This window comes from Dufourea novaeangliae, unplaced genomic scaffold (assembly GCF_001272555.1).
Source record: "Dufourea novaeangliae isolate 0120121106 unplaced genomic scaffold, ASM127255v1 scaffold24, whole genome shotgun sequence".
In the NCBI taxonomy this organism is placed as follows: Eukaryota; Metazoa; Arthropoda; class Insecta; order Hymenoptera; family Halictidae; genus Dufourea; species Dufourea novaeangliae.
In genome coordinates, this window is record NW_015373905.1 from 473,006 (window position 1) to 500,729 (window position 27,724).

General features: G+C 34.2%; 1 protein-coding gene across 1 annotated transcript; it reads left to right on the forward strand.

The window, feature by feature from the left end:
- The first annotated feature begins 960 nt into the window (after positions 1-960).
- LOC107193745 (dystrobrevin beta) lies at positions 961-27,386 on the forward strand. The gene is made up of 17 exons (XM_015583248.1): positions 961-1,356; positions 7,330-7,494; positions 10,073-10,289; positions 13,204-13,286; positions 13,367-13,518; positions 15,216-15,324; positions 15,535-15,701; positions 15,786-15,913; positions 16,008-16,106; positions 17,087-17,168; positions 17,504-17,542; positions 17,623-17,741; positions 19,755-19,920; positions 20,013-20,308; positions 23,142-23,287; positions 26,395-26,454; positions 26,999-27,386. Exons 2-17 carry the CDS (start codon positions 7,335-7,337, stop codon positions 27,211-27,213), a joined length of 2,238 nt encoding a protein of 745 aa, XP_015438734.1. The 5' UTR covers positions 961-1,356; positions 7,330-7,334; the 3' UTR covers positions 27,214-27,386.
- Positions 27,387-27,724: the final 338 nt, after the last annotated feature.

Sequence of the window (27,724 nt, forward strand, 5' to 3'; positions counted from 1 at the left end):
TTTGCAAAAATAACTTTACATATAAAACAAAAAATTAGTTAAAAAGAACGATCCTTTACGATTATAACGAAAAAAGAAACAGATGCGTATCTTTAATAGTTGCAGAGATAAAAATTCTTTTGTGAAGGTAATTTTTCATAAAAATCAGTGGAAATTGCCATCCTTGAAAGTCTTTATCTTTTAATCAATTTCGAAATCAACGAAACGATGACTTAATCCCCGCACACATACTTCAATTTGAGCAAAATCCCAGACATCGTGTACAAAAATGATCCGCTTGGCTTACAATTAAAATGACTCATATCTACAATCTAATTGTTGTCTTTTAGCCACAATTGTTTTCAGTAGTAAAATAAATTTGTAATTGAACTCAACTACAAACTTTATAACACGGTTTTGAGGAAGACGTATTTAAAATCTACATTCTTTACATATTATAGTTCACATACTATTAACTATTCGAGGCTCATACTATAAACACTTTGCTTACTGAAACCTATATTCTCCCGGCTGCCCATTGGAAAAGACATTTTTAAATAACTCGTACATGATATTAGTATTTAATTTCAGAAATAAAATGTAGTATACGATGTTCATGTGTTGCATTACAAACAATCCCATTGACGTCTGGGATGACTCGACTGTTCATTCATTATCTCAGTTAATTTTTATAACTTTGTAAATTGTACTAATATACATTCAACATACACCACGCTGACTAAAGAAAAAAATAATACCTGTTTTAAAGTGTTTCTGATTTCACATGCACCAACCTAAGGAGTTATTCATCATAACCCCGTAACGTCTTAATCGCAAATCGTACGACTATCGCGCGCGCAATGGTCCGATTCCTTGTTCTCCCGTTCAAAGAAGCGATGGCGCCACCAACAGCCTGCTGCCAGTCGAACTCAGTGATGGCCGCGAGGCTCGCGACATACATTACGTTTAGATTGCGCTGAGTTTGTTTATTGTGACGTTCTCGTGGCAGAAAGTGTTCCGTGGCTTCCGTCCAAAGGTGACTGAACGTGGACACGTTCCCGCGCAAGAAATTCGCTCGAATGAACCGTATCCGCCGGAACAGCCCGTAGAAATAACGCGGTCGGTCTTCTTGACAGTTCTGTCTCGTGTTTCATGCAGCAGTAGCCACTCGAGTGCCGTGAGAAGTGTAGTTTCCATCGCCACTTAGCTGACTTTCTCGGAGCATCGGCGATCCTAATGATATCGTGTATGCGATAGAACGATACGAAAGGAGCCTTTGTCGACACGGGGACGGCGACCCCACACTCGTCACCACTTTTTTTTCTCTTTCTCTCCCTCACCCCTTTCTGGAGGACACGCGCATCGAAAGCGATCGAGGTATGTACACACACCGGCAGGCCAGGTTAGGTGTATCGTCGTGTCTCGTGACGGCGTTACGGACGAATTCGATCTGAATTGCATCTGATTTGCACGCGTGCTTTCGACCCTTTTTTAAATACAATAAGAATGGATATCGAAAGCTTAAATGTACAGAATAAATTCCCTGGCAACGGGAGGAGTTTAAATACTCTTCATCTGGCAGTGGTCGGTCAGATCTACTCACCTATTTTACCGCCGGTGATAGTTAATATCGAGGCGTGAGTGAAACATAACTTGAATGAATGATAGAAACATCTGAAATTTATCACTAAATATAAATATTATGTTGTTCTCCAATGTAGAAAATAATAGGCACAAAAGTGGCTGAATGCGAATTGTGCTATTTAGAGTTATAGTACCGGTTATGTAGGTATGGTTTCACAGACCTTAATGCCTGGACATTTCGTTGCTCGTGAGTCGTTCCCTTATTTATTTACCGTTATGGTGTAGGTATTATAACGGCAACGATAAGTCCCGGCAAATAAGATTAACTACATGTGCGTCTAATGTAATATAACGGACAACGTCCCGCCGAGTAGTACGTCCTATCTGGCAAAGGAAGTGTTTGTTCCTCCTCCCCAACCCCCCGGTTAAACGGTGTTCCACTGACACGCGTTGCTTCCTTTACTCGGCACAGGTCCAAAACATTATTCTCGATTGATTCGTAGTGGTCGTGTACCATTAGTAAAAGTTACCCCAATTCTGCGGCGTAGACCATGGACATAGAAATGTAGACTGCGCATCTCCCTGAAACGGGCATTCCAAGTTTAGGAAGATGTAGATAGCTTTCGGAGGACTTTGCATCTCTTTTTAAATCTAATAATAAGTAATGGGGGCTGAGGTTCTGAGGATTTGGATCTTAAGTGGTTGACTGAGCTATATTAGAAAGAGATAGCAAGTCCTCCGAAAGTAACCCGTCTCTTTCTAAAGTTGGGACACCGGCCCAGCCTGACACGCAGTCTATATTTCTATGTCTATGGCATAGACTGACATATCACCGCATAATCATTTAAATCGATCTATAATCCGATCATATATTATTTAACTCTCATGACATCTTCAGTTATTGACACATATTCTTGACGTTGATACATAGCTTGGAGACCAGAGTACGGTCATCTTAGGCGTATAAATTTCGAAATCGTATAATACGTTGTTATAAACAGACCACGTTCAATGACATTTTTAATTCAGGATCATTGTTAATCTTCACTCGATCGTGAGTGACAATCAGTTTCCGTTATCTAGATTGAGATTGACCAGAATAGAGTTCGATTATGACGAATCCAAAATTGACCGCGCCTTTTGTCGCTCCGTTTCGCGCGTTCCTTTGTACGCACCGAAACTGTCCCACATTCCCGACCGTTCCTCTGTCTCCTCGGGCGATCTTATACACCCCCACCTGGCCCACTTATTGTATTGATTCAAACTTAGGCATCCACACGTTCCTTATACCTTCGCAACTTCCTGCCCGAGGATCTTCCTGCGTGTCGCTGCCTGACTATTCCTTCCGGCAATTTGTGCGTCACAAAGACGGTAATTTCGTCGGGGGAAATGTACTTAGAGAAAATGAAAGACCCGTAAACTTGGGGACTTGATATATACCTGGAAGGATTCCTTGTGTTGGCAAAGACACTCTTCAGTTCTGTTTACCCGTTTCATTTCAACCACTCAACAGTCTCTCATGTTATTCATTGTTTATACCAACATTTAATTGATTCAAATATAATTAAGTATTTTATACAATACGTTTAACTTATTATGTCGTTGCGTATGAAGTCTTGGTTTTTTAAAGGCGCTTTATATGTATATCATTGAACGTCAAAAAATTGTATTAGTATGATTATTTACATTCCACAATACAGTACATACACGATACACGTACATATTTTCATAAAATTACTATTAATGCTTATGTCCTTGGAAATAAATTATGAAATTCGGAACTAATTTTTAGAAACATTATGAATTGTGGTCTTTTTGCTTAATACTTTTTTGTTAGAAAATAATATGTACCAAGACTGTAATAAAGCTTCATAGAGTTCATTTCTTAATCGGACTTCAGAGTTTCCAGTGTCAATACATAGAGAGACTTTAGTGAAATATCATCGTAACTCATCTTTATTAATGTATTTTAAATACTTTCAAGTAGTTTTACAGGTAAATAGTGCCTCGTAAAGTACAGATTCAAGTCTCACTTAACATGCAAATGGTGTGATTACTGTTAACAACTTTTCATTCGTAAAAATGTAACCAAATGTACAATCGATCGAATGTATTGAGTTGAGGCAAAAGTTTTAATGGGCTTTGTTATCAAAGACTAGAGTAGTTTTTACTTAATAAGTCATTTCACGTTCGTAAGTTCAGAGCGCTTTAAGCCCAGTGTCTTCAATATCTTCTTACGAAAGGAAATAAAAATGGTGTGATTTGGTGATCCTACATTCACACGTACACTTCCGCTCATAAGTATTAGGACACTTATCGAATATGCAATAAATGTTACGAGGCATTACGAAATTTCTGATTGTCTTAAATAGATATTGCTTAGAGGGTATTAAAGCTTTATGAATAACGTTTATGCTACTATGGAGTAATAAACGTCATCCAAAGTATGTATGTCACCTTTACGAAACATCACATTTTCTTTATACGGACCAGGTGCCCTAATATACTTATGAGCGTAGTGTGTATTCACAATGTCTTCCACATTGTTCGAGTGTATCCGTTGCGCAAGTTAAGCGGCGTTTACACTAGGCAACATTTGGTCGGCCGAACGTGTCGTTCGACTAAAAGGTTTACACTACTGAAGGTTTCGTTGTCCGCCTTTTTTATTGGTTAAGATGGTTAATAAAAATACGCTGCGTAAAAATGTTGTACGTGTTACGTCAACAATTACAATGAGTTTGCTAGACGAGTTGAAAAAAATCATTAGTCGGAAAATTAACAGAAAAAAACGTCGTTGGTGGGTTAGAGCAAATTAATAGTCAGCGGTAAATTTATTGTCCGTATGGACTTAATTTTGTCTTTTATATTAGCAACGGTTAATCCTTCTAAATCCATTTCTTTTATTATTAATTCCATTGCGATTTTTTAAAATTTCAACTCTTGTATGCATCACTTGTACTGGTCCATAGATATTCCTGTTGTTGATAGAGGTCTGTAAATTTAGTTATATTCTGTGAATTCCAATCTAATTTAGACATTTTCGTCCGTCTCAGAGCGATGTCATGAAGTTATTAACGTTCTGTTTCAGTCGCCTGTCAACGTCAACTACGGTTTTACGGCGTTCCCACGGGCGACTTTGAATGTCTTCAAGTCGATCGACTAGGTCGACCGACCAAAAGTTGCCTACATGTAGTCCAGTCGAATTAGACTTCAAAACCCCCATTTTCAAAAATAACTCTAATTAGCTATGTCTTTGCGTTAAAATGTTCGGAAAGTCATTAGAAATGAAATGTATACGTTTAAGACTCACGAATTGTTGGGGAACATTGTTAAAAAAGTTCAAAAAGGTTTGTAAAACCAGTTTTTCGCTTACAGAAGAAAATGTAATGATTTTAGAGAAAACGGGGTCAAAAAGAAAATGTAGGTATTTCTAATACCTACAAAGTAAGATATAGCAGGTTAAAATCGGTCTACATGTTAAGTTGCAAAAGAATGAAAACTGTCAAAATAGGCGCTTTCTTGAGTTGTTTAATACTCGAAGAGATTAATTTGATCATAGAGGTTTAAAATTTTAAGAGAACATGGCCTCCGTTACGGTCATGAAGTGTGCCAAATTTCAGCCCTAAATATTTACTCGTTTTTACAAAAAGTCATTAGTTTATCCGAAATGCGTCTTCGGAGAAGTTAATTTCTATACCTTTGGCAAGTCGGATAGCAAACAGCGGGTGTGTTTTTTACAGCTTGGGAGTTGTACTATCATGTACATTTCCAGATGAAGTGAATTTTTTATATTAAACCATCCAAATAAGGCTCCAAAGAATGGGTATCTTCTTTTCTCGTAAACAATTTGTTGTTTAATTTTCTAACAGTGCGTTAGAAAATTACATAGCCACCTACGTTTTCTGGTGTAACTCGAAAAAGAAATCACCGATCCACCTCAAATTTGTTGTGTATGTAGTCTAATAGTTGTTGATAATTCCAGAATGATTCATTTACAAAACGTTCGCTCATTGAGGCACAGTAACCTCTTTCATGAATTTACCGGGTTTTCAACCGTTAGAAAATGATATAGCCAAACAAGTTTTGTTCTTCCAATTTAAAAAATGTGCAACTTTCAGACTTATCACAGTTTTATGGCAAACCGTTCTCATCAATATTATTTGTATCATTCAAAATATCATATATGAATACATAAGCTGTTATTAAGTGTTGATAATAAAGAAAGTTTACTCACTGCGATGGAATTAAGTAATTGTAACAAAGTCAGCAATAATTAAAGTAAATATAAATTTAATTTTAGACGGAGGGTAATAAAACATAGATCGATAGAATATCAAATTCTGAGTAAAAATGTGTTGACCTTCATACGTCCTAAACCTAAGAGTTAACGAGATATTTACAAAATAATCACTGTATTGAAATCGTTGTATTGAAGTTGAAGGGTATCAGTTCCAGCACTTATAGCTTTTAGATAGTAAGTACATTAAAGATTATTTTGTAAATATTTTGTAAACTCTTAGGTTTAGGACATATGAAGGTCAACACACTTTCACTCAAAATTTGATACTCTGTTGATCTATGGTACAAAAATAGGTCATTCCTTTAAAAAAAATCAAGGTCACCAAAAGAAGCAGGTACCTTATAAAATGTGCCCCTTGATGTCATTTAAGTTCAGCGCCTCAAAATTTTCATAAAACATGCCATCTTCTTGTGCATGAAGAATACCTCAACTCGAAAAAGTTAACTGGCATTGCACAATTACTTTTTAGAATTTATCACTGCAATGATTTACAGTAAAATGTAAATTTAAATATAATACATATCCAGAACAACCGCATATAAAAGTTATAACGGGAAATACCCTATTTTTTTACAATTGAAATGGCCTTATGGTGTTGATACTGTTGAGTGGGGGCGGTATAATCTCCAATAATGAAAGGACAAAGTTTATAAAAAGAAGAATTATTTATTTCAAGAGGAGGAGTCTTGACACATCCTTTGACACATCCTTCTCCTTCCAAGGTCGTACCACGACTCTGCAATGTCTATGTTGGGCGCCGTTACCAGAACGTTGCTGCCATCCCAAAGTCACTCGCTGTGACAATACACAATACGTGCTATCTATCGGGTAATACGTAACAATATTTATGTGTAAAATAATTTCAAATTGGACAATGTTATAAAATCTTTAAGCTGTCAAAAGACACCTCATGGTAGAAACAAGTACACTATATGCGCATTTTAGAAGGAGGTGGGAAAAAAAAGATACCGCTAAATTAATTTAACAATCGTTATAAGAAAAGACGAAAAGTCAACCGAGAAAAATGATTAAACTTAGAAAATAATATAAAAATTTTAAAAGCGGTCTTTTGACTACTTTGATAGAAATAGTGTTATTGCTTGGCTGACAAGGGGTTAATCGACTTATTTCTTTACGTCGATATATGCCTATTTGACGTTCGTAGTTCTACTGTTAAAGAACAAGTTTTCATAAATACTAATACAGTTAACGATCACCGATGACTAATCGACACACGGCCTTCGTTTTACGTGTAGCTCGTGTGTTGTATACGAGGTATACGCGTGATGCAAACACATCGATCTAGAGGAGCAATCTAATTGTAAGCTAGATCTTGATGCTCGTCGCGTGCAACTCTGTAAACCGTGAATCATTTCGTTGGAAATCATAATATGTACGATCTGATGATCCCGTTGTTGCCAGCGTGCAAGTTGTACTGATCCACTCTGAATCGTTGTCTCGTGCAGGTAAGATGGCGGAGGATGGCGCAGGGGGATCAGGAAACGGGAGCACGGGAGAAGCGAGCCGGTTGCAGCTTTTGCAAGAAATGCGACAGCAGAATTTCGACAGCATTCGGTTCGCATCGTATCGCACCGCCTGCAAGCTGAGATTCATTCAGAAGAAGGTTCACCGTGAGTATAAAATGAAATATACGTTGTTATCACGTCATCAGAAACACGCGGCTTGAAAGAACTTTCAGGGACTGCGATCTGCGGACGCTAACTTACAGGAGGAATACTGTTCGCTGGGTTAAGTCTGGGAATAAATTGCAGTCTTTAACCTCAAAGTTTCGACGTATTGGAATGGAAGGTTTTTCCTTTGTTTATTGTTAGACACGATGGGGTATTTCAACAATTGTATGGTTAGAACGCATTAAAAGTTCATTGTAAGGACCCTAGTAGAGTAGGTGGTCTAAATATGGGGTAGCACTTTTATTTCAGGATTTATTGCCTAACTTGTTTTAAAGGCTTTTGTAAGATGTATCACTTCAGTGTATTTAAAATATGTTTGCTTTATGATATGGAGTTCAAATAAGCTTCTTTTTTTTACTTGAGTCGTAGTTTCACACTATTCCCGCTAGGGTGAAGCACTTACATATGACCCTATACTTTCAATTGGCCAATATTTAGACCCTAGCCTGTATCTGGACCGCCTCCTCTAACGATGGCATGAGTTACGGAAATTGTCGTCTTGTACTTTTATACAAGATTGGTCACCTGATATTATCATTGATATATCACGATTTTGCGTCAATACATTATACTATAGACAGTGATAGTCACTTATTTTCACAATTTTGTTCTTGCTGGAAACCACTACTAGAGCTTGACCATTAAAAACTAAAAACAGTGGTGTCAGAGAAAGGCCTCCTACCACTTCCTAAATTTATTTTAAGTACCGAAATAAATGTATTATTACTGAATGTAAATGTGGCATAAATTTCAGTAACTCCCGAGACCAACTGGTAGAAGACCCTTCTCTTACGCTGCTTTTCCCCCTAGCAGAAGCCGAATTTGCTCGCCAATGTATTCAGAAAAAAATGACTACAACCCTGCTGTTAAATAAACCATGGGTTCCCATTTAAAAAATCAAAGGTCACTTTCATATTTTCAAAGTGTCTCCTAGAAAAATTTCGTTTGATCAATTTTATTTTTCCCTTTGAAACTATGCAATTTTACTTCAATTTATTTTTCTTTACAGACAGTAATATTGACGTAAATCAAGATGATAATATCAGATGACCCACCCTGTATATATGTATATTTTTATTAGTCACCTCATATAGAACCTTATAAAGAATGATTCTCGTTTAGTTGTACCGTGACTTTATTCCTATTCAATATAATCTCTGGATGTGTCAGTTATCTTTCAAGGCAGCGCAAAGAGCAACGATCGACGCAATTGACCTGACGAAGGGACGTCCCCAAGTGTAACCCTCACTTTTTAATCAGTTGTCGCTAGTTTGTCATACTTGTCGACCTGAACTTTACAATTTAACTTCATTCTTGTGCGGTATACCTATTGTTAATTACCTGCGGCGCTGTAGTTAATAAAGTATGAATGAGAAGTATACCCTCTTGTCGATTGCGGGACTTATAAGTCATTCTACGCCAAATCGATCATTTGGGTCAAATTAGATCAAATTGATCAAAATGGGTTATGAAGTAGTCCACGTGGAATTAGGGGGGGGGGGTCAAGTCTTCATTTTTCCAGATTCGAATTTATTTAAGAAATACAGGCCTTTCAATTTTGCGATTTTTGCCCATTTTCGTAAAAATGGATTGTACTTATGAATTTATATCTCGGAAACTATTTATCGCATTCAGTTAATTCCTTTTTATTTTAATCGAGATGGATTAGCCTTCCTGAATCCAAAAAGTAAGCACACCTCCAACAGGCGTTTGACCGTTGCGCCAAATAGGTAGTTGAAAGCGTTGCCCTTAACTCTGCTTTTCTCCTACGGTTTCAATGACCAGAAAAGAAGATTATATTTCAATAGTCATTATGTTTTTAAATATTTGTTTCTAGTATCAAATGTACTTAAATTTTACGTCTACCTTTTGTGTACTTCTCATTTCTTAAGAATAAAGCATTACAAAGTTCAAAAGATGTAATTTTATTCGAACGGATAGAAACTTGAAGAATAAGTAAGGAGAGAGCTTAATTTTGGATATATCACGCACGAGTGAATTTTAATTGTTCCTATCTCATAAATTATTAACCATCTAGGCCCAAAAGTGGACTATGGGTGTGTTCAGCTCGACGAGTACCACAAACTGGTAAAAACTGAATAATAACGGTTACCCCTGGAAGGTTTCCCTCGTGAGTACGAGACATTCGTGCGTGACATTTTTTAGTCCCAAAAGTTATCGTACAGCTTAGTTACCCGCTGTATTGACTTGAATGTGAAGTATTTTTTCTTGTCCAAAATCTAATCGAAAATGAAAAAAAAAAACAATTCTGTTTATGCATTTTGAAGGGGATAATATTGAGATAATATGGTATTGATTGGTAGATAACGCGACAAGATAAATTTCTACGCTATCAGTCCCGTTAGTTTTCTGACAGTACTCGTATTTTGACAGACATTAATGCAAGACAACTGGTTTGTCTAATCCAAACGTTTCAATCAGATTTAACCACTGAATTATTTATTCGAAGTTTCTAGCAAGCCCGCTGTAACGAATCATCGATACTTTTTTTGTACAGTGCATAACGTGGACATATGGAATGTAATTGAGGCGTTTCGAGAAAATGGTTTGAACACATTGGAACCGTCGAGCACGTTGGGCGTATCGAGACTCGAAACGTTACTATCCTCCTTATTTCACGCCCTTAATAAACGAGTGCCTGTTTCGCAACAAGCCAAAGTCGACGCCACAACGGCCCTGCTGATGAATTGGCTGCTAGCTGCATACACTACAGGGTATAAATAACCATTGAATCGTAAAAACGCACTAAACTGGCCTATAAGTTATCGAATAAAACTGGAAACCTTAATTTCATATTGCAATCCTTGAAACTTTGATTTTGCACCGGAATAATAACACTGGTTCACGTCAAACTGTTCCTTCTGAGCATTACCTCATTATGCAACGTTTTTTTTGTAAGAAATTGAGTCTTTTGAAAAATGCCATGTGTCCAGTAATCGTTCATATTCTATATACAGGGTGTCCCAAAAAGATGGGACGTGTAGGAAAGGGAGGGCATGTGCAGGAAAAAGGGTAAATATTTACAATAAGGGCGGCAACTCTAATTTGGATGATTTTTCAGTATGTTGTCAAGGTCATCACCCTCAGTAGTGTTGTCAAGCTTTTAGTTGGGGGGCACCGTTTGTAAAAAAGGAGAAAGTAGAAGAAGGTCAAATGTTCTTTGCTTTATAATACTATTTTGTTTGAGGCTTTCGTGAACCGACTTCTTGCGCTTAATACTGTTTGAGGCTTCCAGCCGCAAGCTGTATCCTTTTAGTACGGGTAGTCCACGTTCGTCAGCGTAGCAGTTAGCTTCGTCGAGGGTGTCCGCGATAATTTTCCTGATAATTGTGCACTTGATTTCTGTATATTTCTTCAGTTCACGCATAATTAACCATAAGTCTCGCTGGTTGCGATTTGGTATCTGATCGAATTTATTTGCAAAAGAAAAAGTTACTAATTTTTTGCATTTCGTGAACTATGAAAATTTGCTGACAAAGTAAAAGTTAAAATACACAATTATCTTCTGAAAGGAATATTCGATAATTGAAATAGTGTGCAGTATTGAATAATTGGAGCCTAGTCGCTGCGTAGAGTAATACAATTAAAAATCTTTCGTTAAATATTCAGCTGGAGCAATTATAAATATTTATTATTTAAAATAAAATCGTACGTGACATTTAATGGATTGAAAACTATATTATGCTTTTTTCACCGAACGAACAGACTAATTTCTTAATAATAACTGTATACAATTTTGACGTTCTTTTAACATTTAGTGAAGGAAAATCAAAGGGGTACCATCGCATAGATGATCTCGACGATTTTGAAACGTTATCATATGAGACTTTATTAAACGAAACGTGATTATCTTCCAGAGAATAAAGTAATAAATATAATTTCAATAAAAACTATCCAAACATTTGATAATTAATGCTATTTAATGAGCGTAGTAATTAAAAATTACACTCCTGTGCATAAATATTAAGACGTTGCAGATTTGATGTATTTATACTATATTTGACAGTATAAAGTTCAATAAAATTTAAATGTGGTTTTTGCTTTACTTGAAACTTGATAGAACCTTTAATAGCGCAAACAGTTTTTCTTGTTTATTCCAATTTTATTGTATAATAAAGGTCATTTAAAGTGGATGATGTCTGTGAACGCATCAATAAAAATTATAAAACTCATTGAAAAATTATCGAAGATACTGAATGCATTTGTCTAGGGCCTAGAGAATATTATAGTCCATGGTCTCATATTGAAAAGTAATTAGAAATACATTGCATAACTATGTAGACTGTGGTTGTTTCTGAAAATATAGAATGTCACAGGCTAATTTATAAAAAACTGGAATAACAGAAATCAATAAAAGAAAAATGAATAAAATAAAAAAGAAAGCCTCAGATTTACTCTATGAAGGTTTCTAGGAATTTTTAAATACAGTAAAATCTACATTAAATTTTATTTTATATCTTCTCTCTTCGTCTCTTCTGTGCCGCTAAAATCCACGATATCGTGTACTTACGGACGGAATTTTAATTTCTAATTACACCATTAATTCAAGAGCACTGTAAAAGTGAATACTTGGAGTAACACGAAAGCACAAAGCAAACGCGAACCCACGAAAGGAGCTGAATTCTCTAAGTGTTGTCATGCGCAAAATAATTAAATTTGTGAGCTAAGTTCTTCAGACTGAAGTTGATAGAAGCTTTCGTGTTTAATTGTATTAGGGTCCGTAATGAACTCCCAGTAACATGTACTTTCTAAGTGGTATCTGTTTCAGTTATCGTATATGTACTAATAGCGCGAATTATTGACTACGAACCACGGCTTTTAGTTCATCGTCCATTAAATTAACCCTTTCAATAGGAACTCTAACTCCTATTAGTCATCTATAGTTAACTGTGCTGGATGGGAGACTAGAAACAAACCACACGTAAAATTACCACGGCGGTGAACGTACACTACCGGCCAAAAGTTTGGAATCAGTTGTTGATTTCTATCAAGAATCGAATGTCCTTAAATTTTCTACCTACCCATCGTTAGCCCTTAACTACAGATTACTTGTCTCAGGGATGAATACATAATCCGACAACGAGTAAACTTTGTAACACTTAATAGGTAACTACCTGAATGTTATTCTGCGTTATCGTTTTGTAAAGAGTGTACCATAGTAGGTACTGTCAGTTGAAGGTACTCCAACGGTAGAGCTTCCAAAATTTTCCACTAAAATGTAATAGTGAAATAAAAATTCAGTTTCGTCTCTGATACGTGTGGTCTGCAGTTAAGGGTTGATATATCATATATTAACAAAAATATTTTGCATTTTCTTGAATGCTAATATTCTCTTGTACAGAGTATCTCAGCTCGAGTAGTACAACCAGGCAAAAAGGTGATTCTATAAGAAAAACTAACAATAGAAAAAACAAATTTACAAAAATAAAAAAGAACTGAATACTCAGATACATTTAATCATTTGAAAAGGCGCCTAGTCTGATGAACAAAGTTGAGTGTAAAAGAAACAGTGACCCATTAATGTCCTGTGATTAATTTGTTAAATTTTCATGTATTATTCGGAAACTTATTTGCCACGGTGTACCTGTTCCTCGTCACAGGAAAGGTATAAAATGAATTTTCTCGCAGGGAAAACAATAAAATATCCGTATTCTCGGTGAAAGTTGCTTTAGCTACACTATGTGCTGGGAAGTTGATGGACAAGTTCCGATGTAAGTTATATTCCTTTTGCCCAAACAAACATCTTCGACTTAAAATCTTCCTTAATTAATATGTATTGTCTATCGAGCAGATATACATTCACAAATATCGGACAGTAATGGCCACATGATCCATTGGAGGTTCGCCGAATATTTGAAAGAAGTCCTAGCGTTAACGGCTGCGGTTTACGAGTCTCCGTCTTTCTGCTACACCGAGGGTCTCGCCAATTCAATATTTCTTCAAGTAAGTTCGACCTAGCGAGTTTTTTTTTTTCTAGTATATTCCAAAGTGGAGTAAAGAAAAAGAAGAATTGTAGAATATGGCAATTTTTAATCCTTTTGGAAACTGAAACAAAGCATTCAGGACATTTAAGGGTAGATACATACCTTCTAAGGAATTATCTGAATATCTGCATCGTTAATTTCTCGCTGTCTGTGGTTGTAAATTAATATCTCTTGCGTCACTTTTATACATACGATAAAAATATAGACTGCTATCTACAAAACAGTCTTCGAACTTTTGTATTTCATGCATTCGTTTAGCAATTATGATTACTTATGGTCGAGAACTTCCCCAAATAACTTTCCCATCACCCAGGGGTAGTATAATCATACATAACGGACGCTTTGCTTTCAAGTGGACAGTAGTCAAAGAGTTAAATAAGATACTGTGTCATATTCGTTCTATGTCACATGATACAAGAAAAATTCATGTCTTCACTATAATTACAAATTATAATAAAAGTTACGTTTAGGGAATGCAGCTTCGATGGCCTTGACATTGGCATATGTTGTTAAGGACACTCTATTAAAAACTTATAGTTATTCCAACCAGTTACTCTAACCAACTCCGATCAGTTTATTGCTTCAGAGTTGTTTAGACACAGTTTAAGAAAAGAAAAAATCATTCAAAGTCAATTGGAGACAGTTCAAGAAAAAATGTCATTCAGAGTTGATTATAGAAAAAGGTATCATTGTTCTCTTAATAACTTTCTACTAAATATTTGATAACTGGACCGTCCTGAAGGTCACTCAAGGGGGTGACCTTGACAACATATGTTAAGGTCATCGGTTATTTTACTTATCAATACTACTGAAGTACGACACTAAACTTTTTTTGCTAATAACTCTCTAATAAAAACCGAGCGGCAGCTAAAATTTCTTGGAGGATACTCAGAAGAGTGTCCTTAACAACATATGTCAAGGTCAAGGTCATCGAAGTTAACTTAACTAAGGTTCTCTCCATATTCAAACGCTATTATCTAAAAAATGGTTGGAAATACAAAAAAATTATATAAACAGTAATTGTAGAAAATTGAATGCTCTTCTAATACTGTTGTAACAAAATTTGGAATCGACTTACCATTTTTTAGAAACTCTGTAAGAACTCCAAAAACATGGACGGTTTAAAAAATTTAAGACTTGGCCGGCACCCTTTTTTATTATCCGATTGCAATGAACTTTTTCAGGGATTATTTTCTTATGAAATGGAACCATTCTAGGGAATGAGAGCAAAGAAATACTAAAAAAATGTTCGTTATGTATAAACAAGGGCCACCCTATTGCACGCATTTGAAATTTACAAAAATGCATAAAATTCACAATCCACCGATGAAGTTCGTCACGAAATTAATTTTTTTACGTTACGTACTGTATAGAAATATTGGTTACCTACACAGCGCGTAATAAAGTCGCTACTTTGATCGTATGCTTTATTAATTTTACAAACGTATTCTATATTTGAGAAGTAACAAAGAAAATCTCTCAATTTTCATGCATGGGGTTACTTGAAATCAATTGTATTATGTATTTAAAGTCAATAAATGTAAAATCGAATCATTTGTACTCTCATTTTCATGGAAATCCGTATATAATGGTAGCAACTGCTTGAGCTACTATATGTCGAAAATCAATGTAATTGATGTTGAAATTGTCTTTCAGAACTTAAAAATTACGGTCAACGATTTTTTGGATACGCTTATGTCTGACCCAGGGCCACATTGCTTAATCTGGCTTCCCCTGTACCATAGAATGGCCGCTGTTGAAAACGGTAAGTGTCTGTGATTTTAATTCTCCAAATTAATCAACATTGAATGCCATGTATATTCATTGATATAACAGAAGCTTCAACGAATTTTTAATTTGTCACGTTTTCATTTGTATTTGAGTAAAAATCTGAATATGGTTGTCTGATTATCCTAAATGGTGTATCGTTTAACGTTCATGCAATAATTGTGGATATATTTTCTTTAAATTTTAGTGGCTCATCCCGTCATGTGCGACGTGTGTCATAAAGAGAACTTCACCGGCTTCCGATACAGGTGTCAGAAGTGCCACTCGTATCAGCTTTGCCAAGACTGTTTTTGGCGTGGTAAAGTTTCTGGGACACATAATAATGATCATGAGACAAGGGAGTACAGTAGTTTTGTATGTAATTTTTTAAATTGAAGTTTTCAAGTTCGGAAGGATCCACTGTTCGCATTACTGAATCCACATAATCCTTTCACACAGAAATCGCCGAGCAAGCAAATTGGACATTCCTTGCGAAAAAGCTTCAGATGTGTACCTGAAAAAGGGAAAAACAGTTTACCACGATTTCCTGAACAACCTGAGAAAACCTTAGATTTGTCTCATATAGTGTGAGTGTTGTAACTGTAACAATTAATTAATAAGACAGTCTGTCTTCTCTCGTCAGCATAATTTATCGATTCAAATAAATTGACTGCATTACAGCCCACCGTCACCTTTACCATCTCACAACGGTTTTCCAGATCCAGGGTTTATGGCTCCCTTTGATTCTGGATCAATGGACAGCCGTTCTACATTAAGGAGGTGAGCATTGAACGTGTCGTGTCTGTATGTTTATTTATGTTATCATACAGGATGTGGGATTTATCTGGACGCTTGTAAATATCTCGAAAAATATGAATAATACGAAAAAATGTTTCAGATAAAACTTGCATGATATCGAGGGAGACATACTATACTCTTGTCTATTTGACCTTGCCATGACCTCGGAACGTCGTGTGAAAATCATATTAAAATGTGTAAACGGGAATCTGCATTTTTTATGACATATTCTCGGAGCTAATATTCAGACGTTTTCAAAACACTACTTATGTATGTATTTTGCACAAGGCAAGTTCGAGTTATGAAACAACAAAGTTGCCGTGCCGCCAGTATTAACGATGTACCCTCACGAGCAAACTCGGCTTCCGCTAGGGGAAAAAGTGGCGTAGGGGAAGTGCCTCCAACCACTTGGTACATTTATTTCAAGTACTGAAAGAAATGTTAAATCGAATGTTAATATGGCATAAATTTCAATAATTCCCGATACCAAGTGATAGAAGGCCCCTTCCTCTGTCACTTTTCCCCTAGTGGAAGCTGAGTTTGCTCGTGAGTGTACAAAGTCGGACCAAGCAACCTCCCTGCGGTGTACATCGGGTGACGCTAATGCTGGTGGAACATTAGACTTGAAATTTGATATCTTGACATTGGTTGGCGCGAAATGCACATATAGATAGTGTTTTGAAAATGTTTAAATGCTACAAGAATACGTAACGAAAAATATAAGTTTCTATTTGAAAATTTAAAGGTAACCTTCAAAAAGCTTGTCAAGGTAATCGCAAAGTCAAATAAATGTAGGCGTCATATGTGCCCCTTGGTACCCTACAATTATTGTCTAAAGTATTTTTCCGTATCATCCATATTTTTCGAGGTACTTATACGTTTCCAGGTAAATCACGCACCGTGTATATCTCCATAAAAAGTCGCATTTTATTTATATTTTTTTTTATATGACTATTGTACAGTATGGATAGTTCAAGACTGGATGATGAACATAAATTAATAGCACGATACGCACAAAGGTTGGCTCAGGAAGTTAGAACCATGGTAAGACCACTTTCTCTATTTCAGTATATATATTAATGCGATTAATTTAATTCAATATTTGCAATATGTATTCAGATATACAAAAGAATCACTTTTTTGTCAAAATAATAGACTTAGCCAATGAAAATTCTGCTATATTAAGCTAAATATTATAATAAATTATATCTCACTAAGAATAGCACACAGAATCTGTGTGAAACTGTTTGGTAATGAAAGTAGAAAGCATTAAGCGATACTCTTCAAGCCTAGTAAGTTAGAACAGTAAAATTAAGCAGTACGATGATGAATCGTGATATTGTCCCTACTAATTTTATCTTTTATAACTACATTGACAGCCTCGAGCCGCATCCAGAATGTCGCAAGCTGACCAAGCAGTAAGTACGCAAAGTTTCGAATTTAACGCAAACATTGTTTAAATAATGAGATTCTTATCTTAAAAACTGTCCCGTTTCAGGGTAGGGCGCCGTCTGACGCAAATTTGGCATCGTTAGATGCCTCAAGAACGCAACGCGAACTTATATCGCAATTAGAGGCAAAAAACAAGGAAATAATACGCGAGATTGCAAGGTTAAGGTATACCTGTGTCGTTTATTTCCTTTCTATCAAGCCTAAACCTCAAGATCATCCTGTCGAACCATCCTAGGATCATGCATGTTATGAACATTCTGTTTCGCTTTATTACTTTGGTTGCATAGCGTACGTATTAGAGCTGAAGACATCACAATAAAACTAACAATTACAATCTTTTTTTTTAAATATATACATAATCACCATATACAGGGTATTCAATAATAGGTGTCAGAAATTTTAAAGAATGATACTGCATGCCAAACTAACGAGAACGAAATCAAGAGTAACGAAATTGCGTTAAAAGCTTCGTTTCCGAGTTATTAAGTGTCAAAAAGACGGGTGAAAACGTCTGACACGACAAATTATTTTACTTGAGAAACGCATTCTTTAACTGTTTCACAAGTTGGTGTTAGTCATTTCATTTCATTTATTAGTTTCACTAGATCATCGATCAATTCCGTGTACTAACTGAGACTCAATTGTTCGAATCGTATGAAGTATAACCCATCGGGCCAAACGTTTTATTTTATGTATATTTTGCCCATATTTACAACAATCAATAACTCAGAAACAAAGTCTTTAATGTAATTTCATCAGTCTTATTTTTCGCCTTAGTTTGACATGTAGAATCACCATTTAATATTTCTGACACCGGCTGTCTTCCACCCATATATTTTCTATGTAATAAGTTCTGGTAGAAGTAGTATCTAACCTATTAATTTTATGGGATAAATAACAGAAACAATGTATATGGTATAGATCATAGAATTTGTTGGGATAAAAGATATGTCTACATTATTTTATTTTCAAGGTCATATAGGTCAACTTGATTCTTTTAAGTGAAATGTATTTTTGTGTCGGTATTTTGATATACAAATGTGTATTGGTTTGTTTTACTTACACAGATCAAACCATCCCTACACTTTGTGAGAATTGTTAAACTACAATTTGCATAAGTGAGAACAGCCATTATTTTCAGATTACATATAGCGGAACATTTCTCATAAAAATTTCCCAAGTTATTATATTGCTTTCGCTTACTTTAATATTATGTTATAAGACATTATTGAATGTCCTTTCTACGAATAAGATGGTAACGCTATAAATTCCCGATCTAACTAGGTTATAAAATAGAAGTATATATGTATAGAATTTATTTATTCTGCTTACAATTTACATATGCATAGACAGTTACCTGAAAAGTTCGCCTATGGCTACCGAGACTCTACCTCATTTCCTACTCTTGGATTATTACTTTAAATTAAGTCGAAAGTACTCAGTCAGGCAAACCTGCAAAGCCAAATTTTGTCCAGTGCCTGTTATAAAATTATGGCTCAAGTTGCTGTACCATTTTGTCAGCTGACGTTGCCTGTAAAACTCAAGTCAAATGCGGAAATAAAAGCTATGGTTTTTTAGACAACTTTCGTCATTTATTGCTGGTAATTTGCTCGAAACTCGTACAGAACTGGTTATCAGGGAACCTGACGCGACCATACCACCGGTCATCAAATATCCTTGAAAACAAAATCACAAAAATATTTCTATTATTCCAACAATTTCTATGGTTCATATAGTACATATATTGTTTTTCTTTATGATTGTTAAGGTCAAAATTGTATTATCATGGGACACCCTGTATAAATATAAGTGATTTGGAAGTCTGGCGTCCTAAATCTAATACTATAATTTATATGAAAAATATTTAATTTGGAACCTAAATACTTATCTGAACATGCTTTTTTTTAATTCTGAATATGAATTACATAATCCAGAAATGGAATAATCAAGTATACCTATTCTTGTAATTTCCACATTCTTAATTGTCAGAATATCTTAATAACTTGAATTGATTCCCACTAATATACTCATTAGATTCACATACAAACACTACATCATATAATACATTCTTGCTTCAGCTTGTAGTCAGTGAAATGGAATATCTCATTCAGTGGATATTCTGTTTCTTACTTTACAATTACCGAACGTTTCGCACATTAATATTAAATCCAACAACAGGAGACAACAAGAGATAGAAGCTGCCGGTTTAGAAAATCCTGCGCTAATGTCAGAGTTGCGGGCTTTAAGACAAAGGAAAGATGAGCTTGAAACTCATTTAGCCACCTTACAAGATTCTCGAAGGCAATTAATGGTACAACTAGAAGGTTTAATGAAAATGTTGAAGGTAATATATCCAATACAACTTATAAGTTTCGGCACAACATCTTTATTGGTTCTATAACTGAGATACAACAGTTGAAGCATCATTGATTATAGAATCATCAGGCATCTCCAAGATCAACACCAAATAGTTCACCACGCAGTACAAAATCACCGCCTTTACCACCTGGTGCTGTGTCAAGTAGTAGGTCAGCTCCTCCGACTCCAGGCGGTCCATTATCTACGACTCCACAGCAACAACAGCAACAATCGCAGAATCAACAGCAGATGTCTCAGAGCTATCAAAATCCAGTCCCAACGACATCCGTGGCGAATGTTCCCAGTAATGCTATGCTTGGAACAATACAAAATCCTATTCCAGATAACTTATCATGTGTTGGAGGTGATGTAAGGTAGGCAGGCATGTAGAAAATCTATACTAGAAACAAGTAAAAATAATCCAACAGACAAATATAAAACAGAGCATAATACAAATGACAATCTTTGTATAAAATATTGTTTTGTTACTGTTGAATGAATTATCTCAATTAATGAGATATAGTTGAAAATATTTCTACATTTGTTTTACGATTTGGTGAAAAATTATATTTACTATTATAGCTAATATTCGGGAATATACCGACAAGTTTTGTGTATATATACTATTCATAAATGCAAAGAATCAACACTTTGTTTTTATCAGTATTTTTTATGTTCAATCTTAGTCGATATATTTACGAATCATTTTATACAAAAATAATTTGTACAAAGATTTATGATATATTTAATTAAATGAGTGATAATGTCGTAAATATTAATATCATTGGTTTCTACACAATCCAAAATAAAAAATATCTTCCTCTTGTATGCTGTACGTTTCCTATGCACTGTATGCCATATTTGAAATAGTCACTATTACTTAATTTCTAAGTAATTAAATCGCTGAATCATTTATGTTGTAAGAATTTACGTTTATTTTTTAAAAAGAAATCAAACAGAATGTAAGTAGTTTTTTTACAATCATATTTATCAGGTGACAGACTATACACCTGTTAATTACATACACTTACTTTATGCTTTTATATAATCATACAGAAAAGTTGATTTCTTCTACACAAACAGTGCTAATTATAATAAACCTGTAGCTGCACATTGTATAAAAATTAGCACAGTAATGATACTTCTGATTGTTGCATGCGAATGTTAATAAGAATGTATTTTTGTTTAAGTAGTAACCAGACAGGTTTGGTACTAGTTAAATATGAAAGATTTTTCACGTTTTGAAACATTCCTATGTTGATGATGCTATGAAGTTTTGCAAAGAAGCAGTATACTCAAATGATGATGCTTTTTGCTATTTTATGACGCTTTTAATTTTTATTATATTTTTATAGTTTTATGTTATTTACTATATATTAATTTGCAGGCATGTATATTGTATAAAATGAAACAGTTAATATCAATATACTTTACATAGTATGTTAACAAATTTTATTGTATACTTTTAAAATGTTGTTACTTCTTCGTTTACATAGAATTATATAATTATTGCATACACATTCTTTTATTTTTATTAAGTCAAGTTTAATGTATTAGTTATGATTTATTTTTAATGTTTCATATAATTTAATTTCCCTATATTCGTAAAACATTAATATAAAATGTTAAAGAAACACTGAATTAACACCATTTGTATATAATGCATTGATATAATAAAGATTGCTATTTTCTGGGTAAACATGACTAATATGAGCTATACACAATTTTTTAAATATACAGGGTGGGGCAATAACTATGTTCACTTTGAATATTGCCCTTATTTGTAATAATATGAAAAAATGTTATATACAAAACTTACACAGTATAGAGGGGGGCATATTGTGACGCAAACATTTTCTGCGTGGGTGAAGGCATAGAGGAGATTTCAAGGTCATCTCTATTTTTTTTAATGGAATGCTATGTTTTTTTCATCGCGATGTGATAACCGGTGTTGAGACGACTTGAGCGAGCTATCACTGAAGGTCATGCAAGGTGAAATGTGGTAGTAAAATAAACTTTCTTACATTACTGGCGAACGATATGCACACTTTATACGAAGTAGATTGGGGACTTTATTAGAAAATGTACCACTAAACGTTCGCCAAATTATGTGGTTACAGCACGACGGGTGTCCAGCACATTATGCTCGGAGAGTAAGAGATGCACTTAACGAACTTTATCCAAATAAATGGATAGGACGTGGAGGATTAGTTTGGCTACCTCGTTCTCCAGATTTAACCCCATCAGATTTTTTTTTCTGGGGAGCATTGAAAAATGCTGTTTATCAAGAAATACCCACTACACCAGAAAATATGAAACATCGGATAATTGCAGCATGTGCTAGAATAAGTTCAGAAACGATAAGACATGCACGTGATGCAGCGATACGAAGATTGCAACATCGCATTGACGCAAACGGTCACCATTTGGAGCATCTCCTGTAATGTAAGAAAGTTTATTTTACTACCATATTTGACCTTGTATGACCTTCAATGATAGCTCGCTGAAGTCGTCTCAGCACCGGCTATCACATCGCGATAAAAAAAACATAGCATTCCGTTAAACAAAAATAGAGATGACCTTGAAATCTCCTCTATGCCTTCACCCACGCAGAAAATGTTTTTGTCACAATATGCACCCGTCTATACCGTGTAAGTTTTGTATATAACATTTTTTCATACTATTACAAATCACGGCAATATTCAAACTGGACATAGTTATTGCCCAACCCTGTATAATAAAGATGTATATCCTCCAAGCACTGTAGTTTTAATGGTATCAGTGATAAAAGTCAGTAACCAGTTTTGAATTCACTAAATATAAACATTCGAACTTCAACAAAATTTTTCGAAACATTATTTCCTGGTATTATTTTTATGAAAAAAAATGAAAAATGAATAAAATACTGTACATATGTAGCTATTTAATTTACTATAAAACAATGATATTACACTGTGTAATCCTTATAACTATTTCCACATCATTTTGCATGCATGTGATAGTCTACGGCTAGTTTGAAATTTGCGTTTATACATATACTTTGTGTTATTCAACAGACTACACAGTGTTATAAGAAATGCAAATGATTAATCATAGCAAATCATAGTTGCTTGCACGATAAGCGTGAGCGTGGCATGGCACAAACCTATTTTAGTTTCTTATTTGAAAGTCGCTTTATGCAAAGAAAACAGAGATTTTCGATATTAGGTCTGCGTTCAGGACAAACAGCTTACCAGGAAGCGGTTCCAGCAGCGCGAATAATAGCTTGGGCCGGTCTTTGCGCAATGACTTGTTGGTAGCTGCTGACAGTGTTACTAATGCCATGTCAACACTTGTGAGGGAATTGAATTCAGGTATGTTTAATTACAAATTATAATATAATTTGCATCAGAAATGAATGCAAAGTATTTATGTAGTTTCAAATGGCACCAGAATTTGTACTTAGTTATTTTCTTTAATACAGGCCACCAATAATTACATATTCGGATTAGATATAAGAGATACAAGTTTTTCTTCTTATAATTAAGAAAGTTATAATCAACTTTAAGAGGTAATAATTGACATTTAATAAAATCTCATATTTAATACAATAGATAATATACTATAAACTGCTTAATACAATATACAAGTAGTTGAGAACTTGTAAAGAAACTATTAACAACTTATTATAAGTATCATGTAAATATGTTCATATTTCATTTCACTCGTAGCATATTCAGAAACTAATTCATCAAAGTAAAAGTGAAGTCATAAAATTAATCTCAAATACTTATCCTTGTACATTCTCTGATTATATAGCCATATTAGTGTAAACAGGCATGTTTCACAGTATTTTTATTCTATCATGTCATTAGATTTTTATGGCATGTAACAGTACTAGCATTACCTATCCTGTTCTTAACAAAAGAGATCTTATAAATTTATTACAGAACTAAGTACAAGGTGAATTTTATTACATATTTCTAGTTACACAGCAAGTTATAAACAAAATTAAAATTATGTTTGAAAGTATTGTCCAATAAGGCTCCTCAAAATATTGTTATTTCATCAATGAAAACTGAAACAGTTGTATATTTGCAAATGATTAATTATTACAGAATTACAAACACAAGATACAAAATTTAAAAAGTATAAAAGTTATACGAGTATTGTGTTAATTATAATTTCATGTGGATTGTGGGGAATTCACAAAAAGGTAAAGAATACACTTCTGCTTATATTTGAATGTAATTAGTAATAGTTCTTAAAACGTTACAATATTCATCAAATATTATAAAATAATTGTATATGTAGGGTGTCACCAAAGTGGTATGATACAATCTGAAAGGAGATAATTTTACACAAAAAAGAAATAAGTTGAAAATGTAGAATAAAATTTGCCATGAACAATACATATAAACACATAAGCAACATTTGGTTCAATTACTGGTTATTTTCACTTATGTCAATGTTTATAAATATTATTTCTGGTATGACATTATTCACATTAGATGATACGGGCAATATTATATCATTATCTATATTTATTGCAAGTATATAGAAATACCTAGTGAATAATAGATACATATGACACCCACGAGCAAACTCGGCTTCTGTTAGGGGGAAAAAGTGGTGTAGGAAAAAAACTTCCTATCATTTAGCAAAATTTATTTCAAATACTGAAATAAATGTTAAACCGAATGTTAATTTCGCATAAGTTTCAATAACTCCGAGACCAAATGGTAGGAGGTCAGACCTCCGAGGTCTTTCGGTACATAGAGATACCTAAATATAGTACAAGCCGTATATAGGAGCATATATGTATGTGCCTCAAAGTTTTAAAAATTGATGACATGTGTCAACAAATCTTATTCTACATTTCTGCTCATTTATTCATATGTATAGTATCACCCCCTTTCGGGTTATATGATCCATTCGATGGCACTTTGTATTATACAGGGAGTAAGCCAGATAGTACAACCGATGAAAAAATTATTCTACATACAAAAAGAAATGAAAAAATAGAATAAAATTGTTTCATGTGAAGCTTAGTTTACGAAAAAATCGAATTCGGAAATTCGTCTGGTAGTATCCGCGTCCGCACACGAGTAACTCTATTTATATGTACCCTTGCGAGCAAACTCAGTTTCCACTAGGGGAAAAAGTAACGTAGGAAAAAGTACTCTTACCATTTGATGTTTGAAATTACTGAAATGTATGCCAAATTAATATTCGATTTAACATTTATTTCACTACCTGGAATAAATTTACCAAGTGGTGGTAGATTTTTCTTCTACGCCGCTTTTTCCCCTAGCGGAAGCCGAGTTGCGAGAGTACATACATATATTATATTGTATGCTTGTGTGTGCGTACATCATTGTATATACATTACTGACTATGTATACATATATAAATATTAATATCCATAAGTATCAACAATGACGTGCTTTTTTAGTCTTATACAAGAATTTTATATAAATTTGTAATTAGAAGATAGTAAGAACTGTGGTGAATGTAAAAGAAACAATGGCTACGTTCAGAAGACACAACCGTTGCGCAACCGTTGAGTGATTTCACTAGATTTGACTCTGAACGCTACACCCTATTGGGTGAGCGGTAGCAAATCTAGTGAAATCACTCAACGGTTGTCTTCTTAACGCAGCCAATGAATAACCGGCAAACGCATCAGCCAATCATAATTCAAATGCGCGTGAATCTAACACACTTTCAAATTTGAATCTTTTATAAACGAAGCTTTCTATGAAAAAATTTCGACCTACATTTTCGATTTGTTTTTGTATGTATTTACTACAATCACCTACAGTCTGATTGTACCACCCCTCCCATCACAACTTGTATTAAGTTTCTGAACATATTTGTAATTTGTGTGCTATTTCAAAGCAAATTTATGCAAATGTAAATATCTAGTTTCCACCCTTCTTTACACATTTGCCTGTTGTAATTCTTATTTTCCCTCATTTAGTATAGAGTTAGCAAAGTTTAGTCTAGCAATAGCACAGACTACACTACACGCAAAACAGCAAGTGCTTATTTTAAGATAATGTTCCGTTGAATTGGTATTTATGAACTAATTTGTAATTTATATGAAAATAATTTACAAGTCAATTCAACAAGCCTAATAAATGAAATTTATTAAACATTCGTTACCTGGTGAAAACAATTTCTCATTTCCAATATTCAAATCCAATAATCTAAAAGTAAAAAGTATGATACTTCTTATCTTTTCTATTAATATTCTGAGAATTACTTAAATAAACACTTTAAACAATGTTCAATAACAAACATATTACAGAACATAAAATTTTAACAATCAGGAGTATACTATCTAAATTTCTTCTAAAGTTTTTTCTGTATTAAAATTTCGATAACAAATAGATGTTCCTATACAAATAACACTTTAGACGTGTTGTGGAATGTGTGTGATATGCACCCCCTGTGAATGTGTCCTGGTGGCTTGCAGACTCAGACCAGGAGGATCATTCTCACAACTCTGGCCGTCTTAACATCAGAAAGCCGTTAGGTAAGAGTTTATTAAAATCTGAACATTACTGTACTTTTTACATCCTCACAAGCATTTGCAAAATATTACATCACTTGCTTTCTTTGCATTAGTATAATTCCTATAATGAATGAGCATTATGAAAAGTGTTCTGCTATTTCAGAATGTAAAATATTCATATTAAATTTTTAATTTAATTGTCAGGTACATCTCTATAATAATTGAGACCACATAGTAAGATTTTTTATAGTCTCTTTTAGAACTAGTTAATTATTTAAAGTTTAATTGTTATACAGTTACATTATAATCTATGTCTATCCTAAGAAACATGTAGACATATTAACGTTTGTTTAAGCTGTAAATAAACATACAACAATTGTCAAGAATGTCATCTAGTTAAATATTTTTATTTTGTAGACATATATGTGCTAAAATTTTATAACAATTAGTATCCTTTTCATAGAAAAAAATAAATAATAAAGTATTAAAATAGAACAAATCAATATAGGAAAACATGTCTTTTTAATTTGTAAGATATAATTCATAATTTATTTTCTTCTGTTAGACTTCGAGGCTGGTGAAGATGGTGATGATAGCAGCGGTGGTGGAAATTCTTGGAGGGAAGAACTACAACGTCGCTATCAGCAGGGAAAACCATCAGCTACCCCATCCAGTGAACAAGAGCAAGAAAGAGGAGAGAGAGAAGAAGCAGATGGAGAAAAAAAGGAAGATAATGAATCCAACTGGACAGAACCAGTGAAGAGATGGGTCAATCGATAAGTTTATTAGAAGGCATTTATACATACTTTATAACAGCTTAGAAACTACTACCAAATGAAACGCAAATAAATTACTGTAGCTCCATGGGTTACTTACGATGGGCATATATCTGAGTGTTAGTGTGAAATATAATACAAATATTAGACTTTGGACAGTATTTAAACCTTGCATTTTCAAAGCAGTACTTTTAATCAAATGAATTATCAGTTCAAATGTCATTCAAATGCAGAACATACATATAGATCTTCATATAAATTTTACCAAAAACATGACATTAATAGCATTATTATTATAGATGAACTGAACGCTTTATCTGACATTCACAATATTTATGAAATGCAGAGATTGTTTTTGCTTATAAAATAATTACAATGTTATTAAACACCTACACAATTTAAGTATCATTACAATAATTAGATACTTTTTCATAAAGAAATATAATTGTCTGTGTTTTTCTATACTTAAATGTGTTAAATACGCTGTTACAAATAACTGACACTGTTGGATGTAA